General features: G+C 34.1%; 2 protein-coding genes across 6 annotated transcripts in view; one reads left to right on the top strand and one right to left on the bottom strand.

Moving 5' to 3' along the window:
- Pgm2a (phosphoglucomutase 2) overlaps positions 1-10,613 on the bottom strand; it is a 51,317-nt gene extending 40,704 nt beyond the window's left edge. Inside the window, exons 1-2 of one of the 3 annotated variants that reach the window (XM_074173208.1) lie at positions 10,472-10,613; positions 10,266-10,365 (exon numbers count right to left, since the gene is read on the bottom strand). The gene's annotated coding sequence lies outside the window, so the exon portion shown is untranslated. Of the gene's footprint in view, positions 1-10,265; positions 10,385-10,471 lie in introns of those variants that run through there. The other 2 variants (XM_074173211.1, XM_074173209.1) reach the window with 2 other exon arrangements.
- LOC111506851 (START domain-containing protein 10) lies at positions 335-26,574 on the top strand. Of its 3 annotated transcripts, XR_002722311.2 has the most exons (6): positions 10,567-10,680; positions 15,403-15,595; positions 18,653-18,785; positions 22,923-23,190; positions 23,641-23,721; positions 26,112-26,574. XR_002722311.2 is itself a non-coding variant. In XM_074173214.1 (5 exons), the coding sequence occupies exons 2-5, from the start codon at positions 15,439-15,441 to the stop codon at positions 26,166-26,168; spliced, it is 615 nt and encodes a 204-aa protein (XP_074029315.1). In that variant the 5' UTR covers positions 335-764; positions 15,403-15,438; the 3' UTR covers positions 26,169-26,574. The 3 variants fall into 3 exon arrangements, 2 of the variants coding, with proteins under 2 accessions (XP_074029315.1, XP_074029314.1); XM_074173214.1 differs by lacking the exons at positions 10,567-10,680; positions 23,641-23,721 and adding an exon at positions 335-764; XM_074173213.1 differs by lacking the exon at positions 23,641-23,721.
- The last annotated feature ends 170 nt before the right edge of the window (positions 26,575-26,744 follow it).

Genomic DNA, 26,744 nt, shown 5'->3' with positions numbered 1-26,744 from the left:
GTCAATACAAAATGCCACTTGAACAATTCTTTGTTTTTCCTTGAGGTATTCACTGCCATCTAGCGACAATGGTCCTTCCGAATGAGACATTATTGGCAAATTTCGATACGACAGCAGGAGCTATAGAAAATATTTTTCTGGAAATTAAAATTCTTCATAATTATTCGTCAAAGTTTCAGACATTTATGGGACTTGAAAATATGTTGAGAAGAAACATTTGCTAACCATTTCCAAGAAACCATTGACACACACTGTATGTTGTTAGACCTGGCGAATCGCCTGTATGAATTACCTTGAAGCGTATTGATACTCGAGATAACGATTTAGATTATATAAAGTATGTCGACTGATGACAATTACGGTGACAGACGTCGAATCAAATTCTAGCTGAACTCCTCATGAGGTTAAAAATGTTATAAAGCCAATGAAATAATCGTAGGCAACGGAGGCGAAGTGGAAAGCGAATTTCAACAAAATTCATCAGTTGCACCGGTGCGTTACCTTATAAAGTATTACCTCAGTCATAAATAGTGAACGAATTATTTCACGATCTTATCTATCCTGCGATAAAACATACGGGTAGCTGCAGTCGCCAATTTGGTACGCATTTATGTGAGAAATAAGTTGATCGAGTTTCCTTTGCCGAAAATTGTGCTAAAATGGTTTAGAAAAAGAAAATCCGGAACCGACTTCCAAGAGATATTCTAGTCAAAATCCACATTAGAATTTATTACGGATAGCTGTTAACTGTGATACTTTCAGATGTAAGTACTGAAAAATTGTTTTGATTTTTGTTGGTGAAACTGTTCAGACAGTCTCAGATTGTTTGAATAGAACTGGCCGATACTTTATGAAAATCCATACTAAAATGATATTCACTATAAAGGGTTTTACAAAATTCGCGACACGTGTTTCGCTAAACTAAAAGTTGCGCTTAAGAAGGCTATTGTATAGCGAAGCACGTGTCGCCATTTTTGTTAAACCCTTTATAGTGAAAATCATATAATAAACTGTATTAATTAGTTTTAGTCTCAGAGTAGCCACCTTTTTGCATAATGATCTTTAATATTTTCTACTGGTTTTGGTATGACCTGATACATTCATATGGACGTGTTCTGAAAATGAAATGTTTGCATTCATTGGTAGTAAACAAATCCATAATGGGATTTGTATACCATTTTAGTCCTTACTTGGAAAAAGATCTATGAGAGGGTCTATATAAAGTTGTATCAACTGTTTCAAATGAAATCAAACAAACAAAACAATCAAAACTTTTGCGCGAAAACGGTTTGAATGAGCGTTTGAAATCTACGATCACAAAGAGACTCAGTTTATTTTGAGAAGTACTGATAATAGACAAATAGTATACTGAGATATTTTTCTGATTGATTCGGCCGTTACTTGATGAAGATCCATAGTAATTTCATAAACTACACCTCACGAGAGCAGATAAAGGCAACACTGTGGTTGCTATTGACCGAATCGACTATGTCCAAAAAAGCCTTGATTTCTTGAATTCAGGAAATTTTGAAATACTGAAACGTGATCCAACTAATTCTTTCCAAAGACAAGTGAAAGATTTTTTGAAAAATTCAAACATACTTTTTACTGAAAAAGAACAGTTTCAATCAACAATGATGAACCCCCAATACTCATAAAACTGCACAAACAGAGTTATCCAATTAGACCAGTGGTTTCCTTTGTCACTGCACCATCAGTGAAATTATTAGAAAGGCTAATCAGTATCATCCTGAACCATTGTAACTTTCAACCAAAATTAAGTCTACGGAATTCATATGACTTGATCAATAAAATAGATAATATAACTCTACCAGACAACGTAAAATTATTATCCTTTGATGTGCAGAATCTATTTTCCAGCTTACCTCCTGATGATACTATTACTTTAGTAATAGAATTATTATTAGATAAAAATAAAGTGAACCCATTTATAAAACAAGAAAGCATTGACCTTCTGTCGTTATGTCTCAAACAAAATTATTTTCAATTTAACAACCATATTTATTCCTCTGCAAAAGGTTCAATTATGGGGTATCCGTTAAGCCCCTTACTTGCGGAAATTTTATTGGATAACCTAGAGAAGTCGATTTTTAAACATTCTTTGATTAGGAATTTCTTGTATTAGTATAGATATGTGGCTAAAGTTTTGGTATGTTTTACAGGTACTAAGAGACAATTAGATACTTTTCATAGTGATATTAAGAAAATTCATGAAAACATTAAATTCACTATTGAAGTAAAAGCAGACAAATCAATCAATTTCTTGCACTTAACAATTAGTAGAATGAACAACAAACATGATTTTTCAATTTACCACAAACCGTCCTAACTATACGTTTATTACTATACATTACGATTCTATCCATCCATATCAACGCAAAGTAGCAGCTTATAATAGCATGATTCACAGATTAGTCAATGTTCCTCTTTCAATAGAATATTTCAATAAAGAACTAAATATCATCAAGCAAATTGAAGTAAACAATGGGTTTAAAGCTGAATTGATAAACAAAATTCTTTCCAAAAAAGTCTACGCAAAAGCGATTCGAGATCAAAATCAAAATTATAGAGCTTTAACGTATGTTGGACAAACAACTGAAAAAGTAGCTTCATTTTTGAGGAAACGAGATATTGAAATTGCATTCAGAACAAGTAATACGTTGGGAAAGTAAGTTGAAAATAATAAAGACAAAACATCCAAATTCGAGAAATCAGGAGTATATAAATTGAAGTATGGAACGTGTCCTAAGGTATATATTGGTCAAACTGGCACAACATTTAGGAATCGAATCCAGGAACATCATGTGGGCTATGTAAATAAGAAAACAAGTTCAACATATTCAAATCATCTTTTAGAAGAAAATTATATCTTTAACGAAGAGTTCGAAATTTAGGTTTGAAACTGAATCATTTTGAAGCAATGGAAATTAATAAACTTAAAAATTCAAACATTCTAATGAATGACCAACTGGATTTGAATACATCACCAGTATTGAACGTTTTTTCCTAAAAATCCGAGGAAGTATTATTATTGATGTACAATGAAGTAATATGTTTCAGGTAATCATAGTTGTAGAGGTACCTCAGGTATATAAGGATTGTTAAGGTTTGGGTAATTTGATGGAGGTAGTCCCAATTGTAGTTACCTGTGTTATATAAATATCAGCGTAAGAAGCAACTTGTAGTATTCAAATCACTGTTGAAGAAGCTACTGATGTGTTAGCGAAACATGTCGTGATATTTTTTTCAAATAAAGTTTGTGGAGATCAAATCTTGAGGAGTAGTTTATCAAAATTCTGAGATAAATTCATTTGATCAGGTTTTTTGTAAATTCAACCCTTCAAAACTTTCTTTCTGTAATTCATGAGACTCCAAAAAGTGACTTTAATGTTCGTCATATGTCAAACCTACGTAGTTCAAAACTGAAAGCGGTGTTGCTAGAATACAAAAACATATAATAGTTCAACAGTCTAGAAATTTCATAAACGATTCATTCTTGTGTCTTTTCTAATTGATTCAGCCCTTACTTGATAAGATCCATAGTAATTTCATAAACGACAGTTTAACGATTTGTTCTTCACAAACTTTATTTTCAAAAATAAATGACATGTAGCTTTTTCGTACAAAAAATCTACTGTGATATTTTTTTTAATATAGGTTGTGAAGATCAAATCGTAAGGTGTGATTTACGAGATTCATTCTCGATATAGATGATGAAACTTGCTTTATTATATGGAACAAAATATAATTAAGTGTTATCTCCAGTTCAGTCTATCAACGACTAATTTCCGGTATAATTTTGGCAAACATCACCAATATTCATAAAATTCAGATTTAGGTTCTACTTCAAAGTTGACCCTGTATCATAGGTTGCGTTTATCTTGGTGGTGAAGCCACCCCTTTTCTGTGCTGAAAAATGTTTCATTGAAAATAATTAATGGGTAGACTTAATTCTTAGCAAGTTTTGTTTCAGAAAGTTTTCTTTCTGAAAGTCATTACTATTCAATTTATTCGCCAGTTAAAGTATCAATTTTTCAAACAATCAGAGTTATCTCATGAACATTTATTTAAGTAATTGAAGTGCTTCAAAAAACCTTTAATTCTTTTTTGAATGCGTCCCCAGCATTCAAACTAAGCGAGTTAGAACTTATTTAGAACTCAGCTCTGTTTTTAAGTATGCACTTTAAATCGGACAAACTTCTACAGATAGAGTACATAAAGTGGATTGTGAAGTTCTACCATATCGATTGATTGTTCAAATAAATACAGAGAGAGTATTTTGAAAGAACTCCATGGAAATTGTCGAAATGAAGAGTTTAGCATGTTCATATTTTTGGTGGCCCTCGATAGACAATCAAATTGAGTCAATTGCAAAAACCTGTGATGCTTGTAAGATACAAAGGATAATCCACCAAAATCCGTTTTAGTCACTCGGGATTGACCAAGGAACCCTGGACTAGAATCCATATTACGGCTACCACTACAATGAACATTTTTACGGAACTGTTAGCAAGATATGGTTAACCATTTCAACTTTGTACGGACAATGCCACAACATTTTTATCTGAAAGTTTTTTCGAAACCAGCGACAATTCTGCCACTATTGGTCAAGCGAAGATTGCTGTCAAAATTATGAAAAAAAACAACATGAACATTTCTTTCTGAGCAAATTTTGTTTTTTTGACCTACATGAATAAAACTCATTAGATTGCACATAGCTATGGAATCAGGGTTGGAGTGACTTAAATCGAATGATTGAAATTATGATTTAAATCACGACATTAAATCAAGCGAGTTTTAAGTTTTCAAAATTCAACATTTTTTCAATTTTTACGCAGATTGAAATTATACATTAACAAACTATAAAACAAAACTAGTAATTCTGAAAAAGCAAAGTACAAAATTTCCTTCATATTTAAAAATAAAATTAGGAGTATAAAAATGAAGTGAAAATGGCAATTTTCTAATATTTTATTGATTTTCATATCTATTCATTCATCAATTTCTATTTTGTTCCCTTTGAAATAGTCCCCCTCAGCCAGCGTCTTTCTCAATCCTCGAAGCAGATCTGAAATGCATTTTTTTGTATGTCCTTGAGCTCTCTTAGCGATTCTGTTTTTTTCTCCTCAATGTCGCAAAATACCGTTCCTTCATGGGTCTATTCAATCTTGGAGACAGAAAAAGTCCCAAGGGGTCCAAATCTAGTGAATACGGTGGCTGAGGCATTATTACGATGTTGTTTTTAGCCAAAAAATTACGAACAGGCAATGACGAGTGAGCAGGTGCACAATCGTGCTGCAAAATTCATGAATTGTTTCTCCACAATACCGGACGCTTTCTTCGTATTGCTTCTCGCAAGCGGCGCATAACTTCAAGATAATACCCCTTATTGACCATACGACTATGCGGCAAGATTTGCTGATGCACTACGCCACGGCAATCAAAGAGAACAGTGAGCAAAACGAACTTGGCATGCTTTTTTAATCTTGCTCTACTGGATTCTTCCGATTGGACTTTGGTTTTGATGTCATAATGCCATAACCATATCCCCATAATTCATTACCAGTTATAACCCTCTTAAGCAAATCTGGATCGCCGTTGACGTCATTCTACAACTCTTAGCTATGTTCATGCGACCGTTTTTTTGGTTAAATTCAGCAATTTTGGAATGAACTTCGCTGCCGCATGCTTCATACCCAAAGTTTCCAAAGAAATTGCATGGTATGAGCCAAGCGATATGCCGACATCTTCAACAAATTCTCTAATAGAAGGTCTTATCGACCTTCTGTGAAAAGCTTGTACCACTTGTAAACATCTTTCTCACTCAGAGTACAATCAACATATGCCACTGTCAACATTTCAAATGTTTTTATGCTCCTAATTCCATTTTTCACACAAAATTTTGAGCAAAATCTTTGATACATTTTTTCAATAGCAGAACATGCTGAACAGTTGAAACTGTAAACATGTTCGAAACCAACATAAAAATTTAAAAAAACCGCTAATCGAATGTACGTACCCCCAGAAATCTGAACACTCACATTATTTTATGAACACTCCATATATTTATATGAATATACCGCACTTGAAAAATATCTAATTATTATAAATAAAACTACCTATTCCTATTCCTCAAATTTCTTTTTACATTTTATGCAAATTGCTCTATATAATTTATTCCTTTTGTAGCTTTCCTTATAAAATGCTCCTATATTGCATGGATCTTTCCTCACATTATCACTATTAATATTTCTTCACTTTGAATCATTCGAACTGTAAATTTAAACGCATTTCATCAGATCACTTTAGAATTGGATAGAAACAACCATAAAACTACAGTCACCATCTACGAAAAAAAAAACATAATGAATTTGAAAATTAATCCACCCTGCTTTCATAAGATCAAACAAGTTCGAGTTGGATTCATTTATTCTTGTTGCGTTTCCGACAAGAATAAATGAATCCAAACCGAATCAATTCGAAATGAAATTTGTCTTGTCAGGAGAACAAAACCCAGATCTTCAGAAGATGTGGTGCTGCAGGTTTTTCCGGGTTTTCCTATTGCTGGAAAAGCAAATACACCACTAGATCTATGAAGTCGCCCTGGAGCACCAATTAATTTTTGTTGTTTGATAATTTCATGATTTGTATTACTTTCTTCTTTAATATATTATATTAAAAAAAATTATTTCTAATAATTGAATTGAATGGGTACATTTCACAACTACGTATTTTGTATCAATTGATTATAGGTACTACAGAATCAATAAATTTAAGTTAATTTCTGTTGCGAAACAAAATGAATAATTAGAAGTTACAAAAATTATATAATAAAAAAAGTAAACTGAAAAATACAAAATTATTTTTTCAATAATTTATTCAAAAAATGTAAATAAAAAAATTTGTAATATTTAAATTTTTCTGGAAAAACTTTTTTTGGCAATCCTATATGGAATTAGTTATCAGGAAGGTGAAACGAATATTTTGTTTCGTGAACATAAACAATTCCGTGTTAGGAATCACACGTTAAAAGGTAAGACCTCGTTAGTCCTTAGCTCGCACAAGTTTCTCAACTTCTGAGAGTTGTTGTTCGTATGGGGGCGACAGCTGATTAACGGAAAAACAGATTTAAAACAGATTTTTTGATTGTCAACCTAATCAAGTTGTCATATAATTGAGTTATCAGAATTACTAATATGCTATACTTCATTTAATAAATACTCTCCTCTAAATCTACTAGTTGAACAATTTGCGTCCCACTCTACAGTCGATTTTCTGGGAAAGGCACCACCCACTATTTCCACACTAGAATTCACAATGCCGGAAATTACTTTTCGACAGCGTCTAGTCAGACGAATTTTAAACTAGCTCAATATCAACAAGGTGTCTAGTTCTGATGAAGTGCTTGAAATTGGCCATCGATATCTCTCGAAAACTTTCACCATCAACGCTGGTGTTTCCCAGGGAATCCATATTATCTCCAACCCTCTTTTTTTGTAGATCAACAACTCACTGCTGCCGAAAGGACACTTGTCTGGTCAGTACATTTGGATTCCAGGACATCGGCTGCGGATGCACATCTTCACCGGCAGCAGGAGGTTGCATATCTTAATGAGGATCTAGTAGTAATTTCGAATTCAATGCCACAAAAACCCAGGTATCGGTTTTCCCCAAAAAGATACATGTCTCCGAACCGAATATTAATGTCAGTTCAGACAATTCCGCTGTCTGCTTCGATAAGTTTATTGGGGGCTGAAATGGACACCGATATGTTTTGGCACAATCAATGCGCTGGAATTGCAAAGGCTGCTTCAAAAAAGCTTGGAACACTGTTCCAAACCAGAAAACTGTACACACCTAAGCAAATTTTGATGCTTTATAAAGCTTAGATCAGACCTTCTTTGGAGTATTATTCTCATATAAGAAGCTCCGCCTCCAAACATACCCTGAAGCTGCTGGATTCCATCCAGAAAAAAGCCATCCGCTTGATTGGAGACACGAACATCACTTGCAACCTTGATAGTCTGAAATATCGAAGTGTTCAAGTGACTTGGCACATTTGATTCCACCAAAAATGGTACATATCAGAAATACGCGACATACTGTGGCTGCTCATCGTTTTGAGGTTCAACTCAGTACACCTCAAACTTCGCTGTTTAAGAACTCTTTCATTTGGTGAACTACTTTCACACAGGCACCGCTCCAAGAACGCCTTAAGGATCTTCCTGTAGTGCCTGTGTTTTATCCATAAAAAAATATTTTATCCTCAGAAACTGATGAAAAACATTTTAAAAAATTCAATGAAGACTGAAGTTTATTTTTCAGGAAACTACTTCTTGTCACAACCTGTTATTTCGCTCAGTGAAATACTTCATTCATTAGATATTCTCCTGAAAGTATCATGCTTTCAAAAATACGGGAACATATGCAAAAAATATTTTTTTATGAATGCTAACATTTATTTTTGGGAAACCTACTTCTTGTGATAACCTGATCAGTCTTTGTCCAAAGATTTTAGTTTGGATATTCTTCTCCGTAAACATAACCTTCCAAACCCGTCGGAATTCGAAAAAAATTATGTTTTCTTTTTAATGTTGATTTGATTTATTTGATTGATATAACGTTTTTATTTATGAACCGATTGAAAACTAACACAGTTTAAGCCAAGCTCACCACAATAAAATACTGAAAACTGCACCCAAATGGTTCGTTTTTATGCGAGCACAGATATGCAGATAAAAAATTGTAAACATCCTTGTTTAGGGTTCCACTGCGTTAACAAAAAAAAACCTCAACAGTTTTTCTCAAATATCTTTCATGTACAGAGAACGATCAGTTACACTTTCATCAGGTGTATGTATGATTGCCAAAATTGGGCGTCTAAGTTCAAGCAGATCTCTGCTTGAACAGCATCAACAATTTATTTTTGATAAGGAAGAAAATTGACTCTTTTCAATTAGTCTTTCTTAGGCAATTGGTTAATAAGTGAATTAGCTCAGTGCGATAATATCAATATCAATGCAGCAAACGAAGTTAAATTTTTAGGAACAATTTTGGATGAAACATTAAGTTGCGATCAACACATCGATAGTGTCTGTAAAAAACTAAATAAAGCATATTTTGCGATCAAGCAAATGAAAAACTGTGTTGACCAACAAGGTCTATACTATTGGCAATCTATTTCGCTATGGCTTATTCCCATATTTCACTCAATATAATGTCTTGGGGTTCTGGTAGAGATTTTAATAGGATATTTGTAGCACAAAAACGTATTGTAAGATTGATTTTCAATATGGAATATAGAGATAGCTGTAAACCGATATTTGTCAGAATGCAACTATTATCGGCACCATCAATTTATCTGTTCAAATGTGTTAATTTTGCGAGAAAAAAATCTGTCCACTTTTGCAACCAATGCATCATCCCACAATCATAACACGCGGCTTGGTAGCTTATTGAGAATACCAGCCCATACCACATCTAAATTTAAAAACTCTCCCCAGTATAGTGCTATTACGTTTTATAATAAACTACCCAACTTTTTAAAAAACTCCAAATCAGACAATATATTTTATAAAAGTACTAAGGAATTTTTTATTGAAAAATGTTTTTATAATGTACAAGAGTATCTGGATGGCAACTTCAGCTGAGTTTTATTTTGTTTAGTATACTAACAAACTCTCATTGAGATTTTAAACTTTATATCTTACTTACTTGCTATATTTTAAATGTATATGTTTAGTATAAATAGTACCTGTTGACATACCATATGTACATATTGTACCTCAGTGGCTAAATAAATTATTATTATTTGAGTCACAAGACCTAAAATTTTCACCGAGAAACCAATTTTCCAATTTCTGCTTTTATATAAATGAATCTTTCCTGAATAATAATATATCCTAATTTTACATGTTTTCTTTTGTTTAAATGCTTGTATTGGGATAGTTGGCTAATAGAATGATGTTATGCAGAATGCTGACTTATTCATTAACATGTTTCAATAATACTTATATCGAAATACAGGTAAAATTCAGATCATTTATAATCTGGCAACACTGTTGGCAAATTTAATTCTAAACCAAAGTCATGAACTGTGAATGAGAAGTTGCGGGCAACTTCACACAAATTGATCTAATTACTTAATATGATGCGCCATCTAGGTGTGCAAAGTGTAAATTATTTAACGAAATGGACAAGTAAAAATCGTTTCATTTCTCCATTCTCATGTTAGGTTTACTTACCGATGAAATATCAATTATCTCTAGTTCTTCTGGTACCGCCCCCGTAATGCTGAACCAGAACAGACGTCGCCGTCGCACCAAACGTCAAATTGGAACTTATCTGCAATCCAGAAATACACCTATTTACACAATGACGTGAACGTGTTTACTTTCAGGACTCTTTCATGAACTACCAAAAAAATCGATAATGATTATCAAATACGTACTAAACGAGAGCCACTCTTAAACCGGTCGAGTATCTTGAGTAATATTGGTGAAAATGAAGATATCCTAAAGTGGCACAGTGTTGTTTTACAGATAAATGGAGCCAGGTATAGTGAAAATTGCCGAAGACAGTGACTTTGACATGTTGAAAAACCTCGTCGACGATCACTCTAACTGGAAACTGGACTACGACAAGGGGGACGAAACAAAGGTATTTATCATCACATTGTTCTACTACATCCTTGAGAGTAATGACACTAAACAGATGCTTGCGGACATATTACTTACCTGTCAATATTTGTTAGCAGCGTTGCCAACATGTTTAGCATTTTTCTATGAGCAGGGAGAGCTGAGAACTAACACTTACTCTTATTCTTTTTTCACTTCACCTGAGAGGGTAAATTAATTGAAAATAAAACATGAAATTGACGTTATTTGAGAAAAATTGAGCCAACTCCACTAAAACAATCATAATCAACTTAGTTATTTTCTGATATTTTTGATTTTTAAAATTATATATATTTTCAATAAAAATTGACCGCAGAAAACATAAAAAACTAGGTAAATATATATGTAGAGTTCGGTAAAATGTAGAAATTTAGGCTTTTCTAGACCGTCGTCTGTTGTAATTTCTTTCCTAATTCGAAAAAAAAAAAAAATTCGTGAATTGGAATTGTAAACAATCTCAACCATAAATGTTTCATGTTTCACAGCATTTATATAGTATATAAAAAATAGATGGATACAAAACTTGAATTTGTCTTCACTGAAAACAGATACACAACAGAAAATGAAAAATAAAATACCCTGAAAAATTTCATTCCATACCCCATTGAAGTATCAAATAATATTTTTTGTCGAAGGGTAGTAAGGACTGTTCGTATTCGTGGAAGATGCAACACCTCGGAAAGGGAATACACTATGAGAGCATTGTCCGTTCAATTACTGGTAGACTGTATTCGTAAACGTAAATTTGGTTTGGTGGATATTTCATTTCATTAAATATTCGCACGGAATTATCATAAACATAATTGCTTGATAATTTATGTTTAGGATTTCACTGAAAATTATGTTAAAGTACCTAGAGTACATTTTGATTTAAATGCTACAATATTAATTATGAACCAAGAAAGTACCGACGGACAATTTGACAGTCAGATAACTGCATATTCAGTTCATAAATTATTTTGTATTATGTTTGAACATTCATTCATTATTCATTCATTCATTCATTAAACTTTCATTGTGCTTCAATATCATGAGGAAAAATTCGAATCAGTGGCAACCTCGCTTTTCAAACATATTGACCAGTTTCTATGTTATTTACCTCGGTCGTCATACATTGTTTTCAGCCACTCTATAAGAGGATTGAAAATATGTCTTTCTTTTTGAATTCTTAATTCAAGGGAATGAAAGCTGATCAGGTCAACGAACTTGTATTCAATATCTTAAAATTAATGAGTAATAATAATATAATAATTGTAATATAATAATTGTATTTGTACCTTATACATTTTTTTATGGGTTGGTTCCTAAAATGATTACTAAATTTCGGTTACCTATTTAATTTTGAGCATTGAGAATAGTGTTATTTCCCTTAAAACGATTTTGAAGTACTTTTTATAGAAATCTGTAGAGGACGGTGGCTTTATGATTTTTCATTTCGGAAAGTATTACATAGATGGCGCCAGTCATATACTTTGTCAAGAATTTTAGCATCCTCATTTTTTTGAATAGGGAAAAGGGTCGATATCGGTGTTTAAAAAAGTCTTAACGGTATGAGACTGCTTAACGGGAAGTCATTCCACGATACCTTTACTGCCATTTCGCCGTTTAGGAAAATATTCACTTCACCATCAAATAAAACAAGTATTAATCAGAAAAAACATAACATTTCTATTCTGATTTATCATATTGCTGAAATATTTACAGAATATGGTACGCTACGGTTGAAGTCATCTTGATTAGGACCATGGTCTATTTTTATCATGTAAAGTATGCTTTCAAACTGCTTGAACCATTCTTACAAAAGTCTTGAGCTCTATCTCAACATGACCCAAATTTACAATTGGTACCTACCTACCACTTCGCTCCTCATTGCTAGCTGAACTCCATTTTTTTTGGTACCTTCTGATCCCGTCTGCAGAAACTTTTTCATAAGATCATATTCAAATATATTGCTCTCATAATAAAAAGTCTATTCAGCCTATCCTGCAATGTATAAACCATTACTAGTACCCACTTTCTACGTTCTATTTTTTCTCTATTGAACAGGACATGTAAAAACTGCAGAAAAAACTTCATTCAATTAGAGAATAAAAGTACAAGGCATAATTAAGTCCTATTGATGAACAAAGGTTATCCTTATTTCTCAACAACATATCCATAAGAATGTAAAACGAAAATAATGTTTAAAGTTAATGAAAATAACTTTCAACCAAAGTATTGACTGTTCTTCCGAATAAAAAGAACATAAGGTTTCTCTGGGGTGTATGAGGATGGAGCCAAAAAGACATACTATTTACTAAAACGTTATTTCCTTTATTCAAACCTGAACGTGTTCCGTTGTTTTTTGGCTATAGATTTATCCAGGATTTGAACTTGGCCCGATTTTGATAAGACACCCTACCCTGTATATATTTAAATATAGTTTTTCAATATCTAATAGTTTCGAAAACAAGAAAAACAAAGATGCATTCATAAAGCGTAATGAAATGGGTATTTTTTAATGATTTGTTTCAAATCCTAGAACAAAACTAGACAAGTTCGAAAATTCGACTTTAGTATGGAAATTTTGACATTACCCTCGAAATTTCGACTTTGAACACAAAAATTATTATGTTCAGAATAAGACAAGCAAGTACAGAACTATATTCAATACATAATTATAAATAATGGATTTGGATATATTCATTATATGTTGAAACACATTTTCGTAGTGAAATGTGAAATAGTCAAAATAAGTTAAAATTTTCATTAACAAAAATAAATTTTTAAATAGAAATTTGGATGATATGAAATTGCATTTACCTTTCGTTTATCCCATGGAATGAGTGAGTTAAATAAATGATTAGGTTAGGTTAGGTCAAAAGTGAGTGGGTTTATTCGACCCTCTACCGCAACCCGCGAGGGTTTATTGTGGCTCTCACCAATTCACACTCGACCAAATATGATGAGTGGTCTTTCAGGTCAGATGGTGAGAGTACGACTCTGCCAAACTCTGAAATCCTGATTCGGTCTCCAGCGGGGCAAGCACAAAGTATGTGCTCTACTGTTTCTTCATTTTCCAAAACAGAGGTTACACACACTGTCTTCCAACAGTCCGAGTCTCTTCATATGATGATTCAGATGACAGTGACCTGTGAGAAGCATGTTAAGACATCGTAGTTCATCCCTACTGTATACCAACAACTGTTTGGTATCAAGCTTCGAAGGGTCAATAAAAGCCTTGGAGAGAGCCAATCTTGTAAGATTTTACCAGACGTCCATCTGTATCTGTAGAGTAGGGAAAGTGAGTATAGACCCACGGCACTTAGGCCACATTTGACCCATTGTACATCCTCCCGAGGAGTTGTCCTTCTTGGTCATCGTCCATCCTATCCTTTCCAGGAAGGTGGACAGGTCACTAGGAGACATCTTCCTTATTTTGGCAGATGTACGCCGAGAGTCGCCGAACACACACTCTCCTTGGCAACCTTGAGGTGTCCAACGGTGGCCTCCGCGAAGGTTTTGAAAGGTGCAGCGACATTACTGTCGTTGCGCGGCTTCTTCAACCTTCTTGGGGTTCCCTCTGTGGAGGTTCACAAGTGAGGGAGCTTTCCTGCAGGGGCAGCCGAGTCCTTGCCTTTATTCAAGGCGGAGCTCTTGGCGCCAGCAGCAGGAAGTGCCCTTGCTGTTGAAGGTGGAGTGGGGGAGGAGGAGGGTGCACTTATAGTTGCTGCCACTCCTGCCTCTTTCGCTCTCTTTCTCCTTTTGGCCTCGGCAACGCAAATGCGCTCACGCCTTGGCCTTTGTATTACATCATGAGGTGATCTGCTATGTCCAGCCTCATTCCAATCGGCAGATTGGTGTGGACATTTCTGTTCATCCCCAGCCATCGCCTTATATTGAGGTGAGCACTTCTGTCCAGCCTCGGCAGAGCCCCGCATTACCAGAGGTTGGCTGATTACAATGGGGTTTCTCCCAGTTCCCCAAGGGGATTGTTCGTAACCGCATATCACCCTGCTGATATGGCCAGCTGTCGGCACGATTCCTCACACCTCAGCTTGGGTAGGCTGGTCCACGGTGGCATGTTTTGCAAAGGCTTTTGGGGAGTTTTAGTTCCCCTCACTTTACTCATTTCTGTGACTGACCAGGAGTCCGTGAGGCCACATTGGCTTCCCGGGCAGGGCCTCCAGTCCCCTGGCCATTCCCCTATCCGCCACCTGGGGACACGCCCGATAGATAGCCCAACCCACGGGTACGAGAAGTCCATAAATCTTCTTGCCATCAAGGTGTTCAATGTTTGTTTGAGAAAGCCTAAGGCGTTGCCAATCACAGGTTCTGGTCCAATGAAGCTGTTTGCAGTAACCTCCATTGAAAGGGATTCAGCAGCCTCATTGCACTCAAGGCCAGTATGGTGAGGAATTCAGATCAGAGACAATATGTTAAGTCTTCCTATCGAAGAGAGTCGTTTAAGGCAACTTGCTCTCAATTTAGGATAAATGAAACATTGTGCAATGATTTGTAAAGTGTAAAGAGAGTAGTGGAATATAGAAGTTACAGATTGGTAACTGAATGTCGCTTATCTTAGAACTATTTAAAGTATTTGTTTCAAAAACAGGTTTTACCTATAACAGAAGACGAACAATATATTTCTGATTCATACCTTCTTTGCATTATACAATGTTTATAAATCCCTAAATATTATATTTTAATATTCAGTTGTTCACAGGTATGGACAAAATCAACTCCAAACTGCAGCTTCAAAATGGTTAAAATTCAGGCGGTCTTCCAAGATATAAAGGCCAGTACATTATTTGATGTACTTCACGATCCGGAATACCGTAAAGAGTGGGATGAACATATGCAGTCATCTATAGAAATAGGCTACCTGAATCCCAATAACGATATCGGATACTATGCGAGTAAGTGGATATTTCATAATATATATATATATATATATATATATATATATATATATATATATATATATATATATATATATATATAGCGAGGTAACTTGTGTAAATGTCTGTCGGTTATAACTCAATGTCCATCGTGGTATTAGCTGGGAAACTAGTTTCTTTTGGCATCATTCACTAGATCGTATCGTGTGGAAACGTTGGGAGAGATGAATGTTTCTAGATCATTTATTTTCTTGTACGTATGTATGTTTTCTTGATAGAGTTATCAGACTTTGAAGCCGATGTTTCATTATTGAATGAAGCCCTCATTTCGTTCATGTCGAATGTTACAAATCGAATACCGCCGCGGCGGTATTTATTCTTTATTTTTCAAAAGCTTTTGATTGTGTTGATAACAGAGTACTGCTGCACAAGCTGCACATGGTTTTCAAAAATGGTAGTTTGAAACGGTTCAAGTCATAATCAGAACATCACAAACAAATTATTTGTCATCGGATTGAGTCTAATTTAGAAAAGAAAGAGTATGGAGTGCCACAGGATTCAGTTATTGGACAGTTACTTTCCATATTGTACATTAATGACATCACTGGATGTAATATCCTGGCAAAAGTTACTCTCGGCATAACAAAACACCGTTGAAACTCTTCAATACGATAAAAAAATATATATATTCAATAAAACAATAATGCGATTCTAAATTATTGACTTTGAACTTAAATAAAACATCATTATTACATTCCGTTGCAGTTTTCCTGATGTATCTATGAAATTAAATGTTGAACGTTTTTTTTAAAAAAAAACAGAAAATTCGCTGTCGCTCATTTTATTGAGGAAATCAACAAAAGTGATGCCAATAGCAAGACAATCAACGGATAAAGTTTCAAAATGACCTCCACCTGTTCTGTTTCTGTTTGAAATCTGTTTTTTTTGTTAACCAGCTGTCGCACCCATACGAACGACAACCCTCAGAAGTCGAAACTTGTGCGAGCTAAGGAGTAACGAGGTCTTACCTTTTAACGTGTGATTCCTAATACAGTTCCTAGTTCCATACAATAATACAGTCTACTTTCGGAAGCGTTCCTTACATTATTGAAGATGTTCGGAGTCAGAAATCGGCATTCCCAAACAATTCTCCGTCGCAGGTCTTCTAGTATCTATTGTAGGCTCAGTAGAGTATACTTTCGACTTCAGGTATCCCAACAGAAAGAAATCCATCGATGTGAGATCATGTGATCTAGCTGGCCACTCCACTGGATCCCTTCTGCCGATCCAACGCATTGGAAAAAGTTCGTCCAAAAACTGTCTCACCCAAACATCAAAATGTGGGAGTGCACGATCCTGCTGGAATGTTATTTCATTTTCCATTGAATTGTCATCATTTTTTAAAATTTGTGTAATCATAGGATCTAAACAGTCTTGTAATATGTGTAAATATGTGTCTCCATTGAGATTACCTTCAATGAAAAATAGTCCACCAAATAATTACCAAAAATGCCGTCTCAGACATTCAATTTTTGTGGAGTTTGTAATGTGTTTCTATCACCAAATGAGGATTCACATCGCTCCAGTAACGACAATTTTGTTTATTCACTTCACCATTCAACATGAACGAACTTTCGTCTGAAAAACGTGTATTGTACAATAGGTTTGGCTTATTGGACAATTTCTTGCTGAACACTTCACATAACTGAAGTCTACGATCAGGATAATCTTCTTTTAATTCCTAAACTAGCCTCATTTTGAAAGGATGGAATTTGTAGGCTTTTAAATTTCGAAAAACACTAGTAGCTGATACACCAGACGTTCTAGCTACTTGTCTGATAGATTTTCGATTATCCATTTGTACATGTCCTAAAACTGCAACTTCAACTCCGTCATTTTTGACAGAACGAGATACTTCATGTTTCCTGTTGTGAACAGAACCTGAAGTTTGAAACTTATCCATTATTTCTATTCTTTCTTCAGTAGAATAAACCATGTTGGATGACAAGGATGACTGAAAAATAATTCATGAAGAGGTGACAGTGGCCAACTATCTACTTTTTGTTCTGCGACAACTAGATTCAACAAAACCTACCAGTGCAGAAAATCTAGGAGACCTGCGACAAAAAATTGTTCGAGAATGCCGATTTCTGACTCTGGACATCTTCAATATTGTGAGGAAAGCTTTCTAAAGTAGACTGTATTATTGTATGGAACTAGATGGAGGTCATTTTGAACACTTTATCCGTTGACTGTGTTGCCATTGATATTAATTTTGTTGATTTCCTCAATAAAATGAGCGACAGCGAATTTTCTGTTTTTTATTAAATAAACAACATTTAATTTCTCAATAACGAATGAACCAATTTCGAAAAAAATCACAGAATTGATAAAGGGGCAAAATACCTTTCAAATGATATATCACTCGACTTCCCATGCCATTGACAAAATAGGGGGGGGTAGTTACTGACCGCAGGGGATTGAAGTTTCGGATATGATTTCCATATCAGAATGACTTACAGGGGGGTCAAGTTTTCGTTGGAACGTCTTGTATAATAGACAAACCTTTCGAAGAATAATCATTATAACACCAGACAAAGCACGCTCTACACCAATACCCTCTATAACGGTATCAAAATATATAATCATTCACATTTCACTGTATTTTATATATCGCTAACACCGAGGAAGCTACGGTATTAGCGAAACGCGTCTAGAAATTAAAATGTTTGTGAAAATAGTGTAATTATCATAGTATTTTAGTAGCTTGATATTTTCAAATAAAAATATTGACTGCCACTTTTTGAATGGCAACCTGTCATAAATATATTTTTCTATTCATAAATGTATGTGAAAATTTGAGTTTGATTAACTACGCTATGAACGTAGTGATTTTGCGGCGGGATCCTGTACTATATCATTTGCAACTCTCGTGTGAGTCTCCAGGAATGTTACCTGAGTTAAAAATTGATTTGTATACTGGTGCACAGTTTATGATCTTTACATTGATCAGAATTTTTCATTTATAATTAATTCATAAATGAAAATATTTAGAAAACCATTTTTTTTTTTCAGTATATTGTCCGCCGCCTGTGAAGAATCGAGACTTCGTATTACAAAGGTCGTGGCTAGACATGGGAGATGAGAAATTAATTTTAAATCATTCTGTAGAACATAAAGACTACGCTGTAAGAAAAGGATTTATTAGGTTAGTATCAATAGGAATGATATCATAAAATTTTAAAACACGACACGACTCCACAGTTTTGAAATATCAATGGGACTAATTCTCTTAGCACCAAATAATTGCTTAAAAGTGTGACGTCAATATTCCAAACTACTCTCCCCAACGAAACATATCAGATCCATAATGATGATCTGTGTCAAAAACTATGCCTTCTATTCAGATTTGTCTTCTGTGGCTTTTATTCACAGTAGAATATCCGAAATTGAAACGAACTTCAGTCATCTGTATAATACATGAAAAATATTTTGAACGAATTTGAATGTTTAATGAATCGCGAGTAGATTGCAGAAAAATCCTGTTCAGATAAGATAATGATTGAAAATTGAAAAAAATACTTTTCATGTTCATATTCATTTATTTAATATAATAAACAAATCACCACTTAGGAGTAGATTAAGTAATTTTGATTGCATAGTTCATAGATATAGAAATAATGGAATATTCAGCATAATCTCCGCCAATCTATTATACAACATTTATAGCTAACGATTAATGTTAATATGCTTTCATTGACAAAATATTCATTGCAATAATGTGACATATCTTATTGTAAAAGATAAATGTTACATGGTGTCAGGTAAATTGGATTGAACCCTGGAGTGTGCAATTGAACACCGGAGAACCATGGAATCGTTATTTAAACCACCTAAGCCCCTGTGCATTCAAGGTAACCTAGCAGATAATTGGAAAAAATTCGAACAAAGGTTTGATTTTTTCATGACAGCAACATAATTGGAAAATAAAGATGTCAAGAAGCAGATAGCTGTGTTTTTCAGCTCAATTGGAGAAGATGGGTTGGACATTTACAATTCATTCGCATTGACAGAAGAGGAAAAGAAATCCTTGAAAGAAATAAGGAAGAAATTTGAAGAACACTTCTCCCCTCAAAAGAATGTAATATATGAGAGGTTCATATTTAACTCTATAGATCAGATGGAAGGTCAGAATTTTGATAGTTTTCTTACTGAACTAAAAATAGCAGTCAAAACTACTGATTACTCAGATTCACAAGATATGGTCAAGCACAGAATAGTAATGGGAATTTTTACAAAAGCGCACAAGAGCAACTACTAAGAGAAAATGACCTAACATTGCAAAAGGCAATGGACATTTGTAGATCAATTGATTTTAGCAAATCACAGGCAAAAGCCTCACAAACAGAAGCAGTGGTCAGTGCAGTTCACACTAAAAATAGAGAAAAAACGCCTAGTAAACAGGAGACAAATAAGTTTGAGTACTGTAGCTACAGTCATTACAAAGGGAAGTTCCCAGCTTATGGAAAAGTTTGCAATGTTTGTCATGGCAAAAATCATTTTGCAAGTGTATGCAGAAGAAAAGAGGTATCATCAAGCATAAACAGAAATCAACAAGTTTGACAAGTGGATGTATGCGGAGACTCTGAAAGTGAGAGTGAGGATGGAAGTTTTTTTGTAAGCTGTTTACAAAAAAGAGTTAATGGAGTGCAGGCAGATAAGGAATCCATGTGGACCAAGAAAGTACCTATCAGTAGAAGGTGGAGCAATCGACTTCAAATCAGATACGGGAGCTGAGTGTATTTGAGTGTATTAAAGAAGATAGGCCCTCGTGCGCAGATGACGGAAGCAAAATTGACATTAATATCATATGGCAGTCCTGATTTTAAAATCAGACCTTAGGAGAAATCTCCTTGAAATGTAGTGTAGAAGACAAACGTTACATATTATTGATGAATATAAGGAATAGGGCGTTCTTCAGAATTATTCTACCATATATATTTATAAACTTCCGTTAGAACTAACTAAAAATGTGTATAAATCCAAAAGGTTATTGGGATTGGGTTCACTTTATAAATTGGCAATTTGTTTCTCCATCCACTTTATCATTATTTCAGGAATTACATCCCAGCAGACCAAAAACGGAAGGGAAACGTTCTTGCATATTAGTGTAATAATTTATAATCAGCATGTCCTTTTTAACGGCAATGATAGAGTCAATAAACGCACTGTTCGACGTTGGTTTGCAAAATATCGTTCCGGAGATTTAAGCCTCGAAGATGAGCCCCGAAGTGGTCATCTTCGCTGGCACTCCACAAACTGACAGTTTGAGGAGTGCCAACTGTCGAAAGCGCTCGCAGATAATTAATAGAAGATATAAAGCTTCAAATCCTTTTTGTAGAATTTAATATTGAAATATATATATATATATATATATATATATATATATATATATATATATATATATATAGAATAGTAGTTTTTCGGGGATTCGGTCTGATTAGAATAAATATTTACTCTTTTTAGCTGCCCGAGCTTTCGCTAATGTTTACTAGCTTTATCGAGGGCTGTAATATAAAAAGGACATGATAAATATATATATATATAAAACATAATAACGGATAAAACAGAATACCTGTGCTATTTGAGAATATTCAATTTGAAAATTTCAATTTTGAAAAATTGAAATTTTCAAATTGAATATTCTCAAATAGCACAGGTATTCTGTTTTATTCGTTATTATGTTTTATATATATATATATATAAATATTTATCATGTCCTTTTTATATTACAGCCCTCGATAAAGCTAATAAACATTAGCGAAAGCTCGGGCAGCTAAAAAGAGTAAATATTTATTCTAATCAGACCGAATCCCCGAAAAACTACTATTCTATACATACATACGGTCGTTACACTATCAATTATATATATATATATATATATATATATATATATATATATATATATATATATATATATATATATATATATATATATTATTCATGCCACCCACCATAAATAAGAAATTCAACGTTATATATTAGCCATATTGTCAGCCAGTGCCCTCTGTAGTGTATGCGACAATGCACTCTTTCTAATGTCAATGGTTTCCACACATACCTTCGTATTTTTGTTAAAATAATTTTAAAATGAATGTTGAGCCTAGTTTTGTTGAAGCTGACTCCGACAACTTACCAAGAGTCGATTTTGAAATGATCGATGAATTTTACTTGAAAAATTTGCAATACTTTGGTACCGAAATGAAGTAGGTGGTATATTTAGTAGGTCCCTTTTATTTATGACATTCATTTCAGACTTTCTTTTATCGAAGGATGGAAAGTTTTGATTCAGTTTTTATTTTAGCTCGGCCAACTGAAGACATCCATAGATCTCTTAGAGTTTCGTTTTTGGGAACACTGAAAAACTTTTTGTCCGGTATGGATGATCTGTTTTTACAACTAGGCATAACACATATTTCAACCATTTTGGTGGTAGTAATGATAAAATTCAATCCAAAAATTACCTGAAAAAATATTTTTTGGAATGTAAACTAATGACACGGAATATGCAGCAAAATAGGCACCTGCCAAGACCCACCTTTTACAAAAAAAAAGTTCTTTAATTAGATGATTATGACAGTTGCATTTACACCGTGTTGACAACGATAACAACAAAAATGGCGTCTGTCAAATTGGATCATCAGATCTGTGATTGGACATTAAAAACCAATACACTTGGCAACTCTACTCTAGACTATTTTATTGGTCAACAGATAGGCGGCCAATTTAAGTTCTTGCTTTTCGATTTGTTCTTTTTTCTGAAAATATAAAGAGATCTCGGGGCCGATTAGGCTTGATAAGTATAATATACCTCTAACTCGCTCAGTCTATAAGCAAACCAGTATCATTTTCCATAGCATGAAACAAGCCCTTTGGGCGTTAGAATATCTGTCTTTCAAAACACTCCCCAGACTTCTTGCCAACCGACTCTATCTTTTCCAGCACTTCGATAACTCTCTCATCAGTGAAACCTTCGCTAATCACGACTGAACAAAAACGGCCTTCGTCGTCTTCATCGAATCGACTTGTGTTACTTTGGCAAAAGTGCCCTGATGAAATGTCGCTTATTTCGATCGAATTTAATGAGTATTCATTGAGATATTACGTTTAAAGTAGACTCATAAACATGAAGAAAACTTCCGAAACAACCTATTGAAAAAATATTCATTAGATGAATAGTATTCGCATTTGACTATTCATCTGTGCATATGCTTATATATTTTTGAACAAATTTTGAATCAGCCAATGTTTCTTGAAATATATTCATTAATAATTGTTGTTGCAGGGCAATATCTCATCTGACCGGTTTCGTGATAAGAAGTGTCCCAAACGGATGTTTTCTTGGATATATATCACAAACTGATCCTAGAGGAAAATTACCACCTTGGTTAGTTAATAAAATTACTCAAAAATTCGCGCCTAAAGTCGTCAAACAACTCAGGAAAGCCGCTGAAGGATACGAGAGTTGGAAAGCATCACAAGTTGATCCTACACTCAAACCCTGGGTATACCCTGAACAAACGTTATCCTCCCCAAGAATTAGTTTATGTGATGTAAGTATGATGAGAGTAGGTATATATAAAAAATATACTTACGGAAAAGGTTTCTGAGGAAATGTTTTTGGAGTCTAGGTTCTTCATTGAAATATTGAAATTGGAAAACTTTTGAAGACAAGATCACAAATGATTGCAAGAACTGTTGAATTCCGAATTTGAACGACTTCTGATATCAAACTCGGAATTTACTGAATTTCATGTATAACAAAATGTAAGTGAGGCCCCTTCAAACCTTTCAATGTCGATTTTTTATATAACTTCCTATTTTCCCGAATTTAATTATAAAGACAAATTATTAGGACAATAGATGCTAGAATCTTCAATATTTTCGAGATGCTCTTCAATAGTATATGGTGATTTTGTTGAAACCATGCTCTCATTCTAAGAACTATTCATACTTATTTGTTATTTTTGAATTGTCAAATCGGCCATTAGACTGAATTTCAGGTCGTAGTTCTGAAATGGGTCCCGTAGAAAAAGGTGAATAACACAACAGTGATACTTAGAGCAGATGAATAAACATCAAAGGTATAATTATTTTACGAATTCATTTCACCTATTATAAGTTCAGTTAGTGAACAAATTTGGTTGAAATAACACCTGGTCCGTAATATCCCGGGACTAAGAAAAAAAAAACGCGTTTTTTTGTTAAAAATTGGCTTCATTCATCAACATAACCTCCATCAAAAGCCACACAATCATTTTAGCGTCGCTCTAGCATTTCAATACCACTTTTGACTCAAAATAGGCCCCACTTGCAGCAATAATCTCTTCATTTGAGCGAAATTTCTTACCGGTGAGCGTTTTTTCAAGGTCTGCGAACAGCCAGTAGTCGTTGGAAGCCAAATCTGGCGAATATGGTATATGCGGGAGCAATTGAAGCCCATTTTATGCAATTTTACATTATCTTGATGAAGCAGCACTTTCTTTCGTTTTCAAATGGGGTGTTTTTCTGCAATTGAGGCCTTCAAAAGCTACAATAACGCTATATAATACTCACTGTTGAAGGTCGCACCACGCACATCCCAAAATACAGAGGCCTTAACTTTTCCAGCTGATTGTTGTACTTTCGGCCGCTTTGGACGGGGTTCACCAGTTGATCTCCACTTAGATGACGATCGTTTTGATTCCGTAGTGAAGTAACGAATCCATGTTTCATTCTTCGTCACATATCGACGCAAAAAAATCGGTTTGTTATGTTCAAACACGATCAAACACTGCACAGAATCATCAAGACGTTCTTGTCAGTGAGCTCGCGCGGCACCCACTTTCAACAGAACTTTTTCATAGTTAAATGGTCATGCTGTATAAAGCCAACACGTTCTCTTGATATCTTTACAATGTCAGCTAACTCACTAACTCACGCAACCTCATTTTTCTACCATTCAAAACGATTTTGTGGATTTCTTTATGTTTTCTGGTGTTACTGCCTCTTTTGGACGTCCATTGTGTTCTGTATCATCGGCGTCTCTACGACCACGTTTGAAGTCAGCAAACCAACGTTTTTTAGTTAGGAAAGCTATGGATTATGCTGTAGACGACCCCTCCCGATATTGAAGGCCCCGACACTCTGTCGAATGAGGCCCCTATGTCCTCCGTTGAAATATGAAAAATCTTTCCATCCATCTGACCCCAGCCAGGTAGGGTTACACCGTGAAGGGCGGCGCTGATGTCTGAGGACATTCATGTCGCCATCCCACCATCAGTCATGAACCCATTTGTGTCTCTCTGACAAACATCAATTGAAAGGGTAAGGGAGCCAGGCTCCAACCTGAATGAAACCAAGACGATTTTCCACAAACCAACGTTTAATTGATGTTTCTGATGGAGCGGAGTCCTTATAATTCATTTCAAGCCATTGCTTCACTTGAACGGCATTTTTCTCCATCAAAGAGCAGTGTAAAATTAAAACACGAAATTGTTTTCGATCCATTCTTTTGAAAATAACAAAAGTAATGTCATTTTTAGCACAGTAGATATGTACTACCAGTAATCTAAAGCCAAAGATATGGGGAATAATTTAGAATTTAGTATCCTTTGACAACTGTATCAAGCTTTCAATAATACGTCATAATAGAACTTTAGTTTCTTTGAAATATTTCAAATACATATTCTTTGGTTGACATATTCCAGTTGACAACATTGATTTATGGATGCAACGTTACTTGATGAAAATTAATAACATTATCCATGATAATTTTCAATTTTCACATTGATTCGATCTGTTTCTTGTGGTGAAGAACCCGACCGATAAAACTTTTTTCACAAAAAAATAATGTCAATTTCAAATATCATTTGAAATGGATATTAATTTACAAACATAATAAACAAATATCAGCAAGAGAGAAATAGAGAGAGTGCATTACCATTTTCAAACCAATTTCATATTTATAACACCGTCGAAATAGAATTCAGAAAGATATGTCTTCCTTTCATCAGTTGATATTCTGATACTCATATCTAGAAATAACAAAAGTAGTCTGCTACTATTTTTATAATCACAACTTTTGTTATAATTATGAGTGTTGTGTTCCTCTGGTGCGAATACAATTTTTTATAGGCAGTTAATAAATATTATTATTATTTTACATAACTTCTTTCAAATACTCATTGGTTTGACATATTCAATAACACTTTATTCTGAAAGATTCACAGAAAGTTTTTCGTGTTCCCCTCTGCAAGAGCTTTTTCAGGTGTGTTGAAATATATGTAGCGGTTTGTGTGTGCAATAAATTATTATTGAATATAATAATTACATGATAATAATAAATCAGTCTACATTTTATTCTGAAATAATTCTCCCCTCGACTTAAAATCATTGATATATCAGATACCTTTTTTTCATTTGAAAACTTCATTGTACCAAAATTTGTTCATTAACTCATCCAATCATTCCTTGAAATAGGTTTTTGTTTCAGTGTGTCGCCGTTGGTGTTCCTTTAGCTGCTTCAGCAGATTGTGAAGAATCTGACTGATTGTTATTTTCACATTATACGACGTCTGTACAAGATTACAAAATATTAAATACTACTTACCTTCGATTTCGCTAAAAAATATGTTTTGACTAAAACAATTTCTGTGGGTGAATCGGGGACAAATTATACAAATCCAATGAAAAATTACCATGTTTTATGATATCTAGTACAATTAATTTCTGCTTAACAGTTGAATCAGTTTTCAATTTTTAATTAAACAATTGACAGGTGCCTTAGTATCGCTATTTTTAATAGTAATTATGTAGATGTCTAATTTGTGGTGATTGTATTTCATCTCGCAATGAAGCCGTAGAAACATGAATTCATTTCGAAAAGGCAAAGGCAAGGCTATTTCATTTAAATTGGTATCTCGAATAACACTTCTTGAAATAAATGAAAAATGTTATATCTGTTTCATTTCATCATTGAAGAGATGATTGTTCAAAATCTAAAAATGTATATAGGGTGTGGCATTGTAAAAAAAGCTAAGTACTTTACGATGAATATGTATTTTTTTTTCTATTTCTTTCATAATAATGTTCTCATATTTGAGAACTAAATTATTTTTATCAAAAA

Source organism: Leptinotarsa decemlineata, unplaced genomic scaffold, assembly GCF_025532065.1.
Source record: "Leptinotarsa decemlineata unplaced genomic scaffold, Ldec_3_MD MMD2_tig00000218_RagTag_RagTag, whole genome shotgun sequence".
Lineage (NCBI taxonomy): Eukaryota > Metazoa > Arthropoda > Insecta > Coleoptera > Chrysomelidae > Leptinotarsa > Leptinotarsa decemlineata.
This window is presented reverse-complemented; position numbering and strand designations above follow the sequence as displayed.

Bases quoted from the DNA above. Each gene is read 5' to 3' on its own strand.
- LOC111506851 (XM_074173213.1), top strand. From the start codon at position 10,567: ATGGAGCCAGGTATAGTGAAAATTGCCGAAGACAGTGACTTTGACATG. The intron at 10,681-15,402 runs GTATTTATCATC...AGTTGTTCACAG, and splicing joins ACAAGGGGGACGAAACAAAG to GTATGGACAAAATCAACTCC. The intron at 18,786-22,922 runs GTTAGTATCAAT...TTGTTGTTGCAG, and splicing joins GTAAGAAAAGGATTTATTAG to GGCAATATCTCATCTGACCG.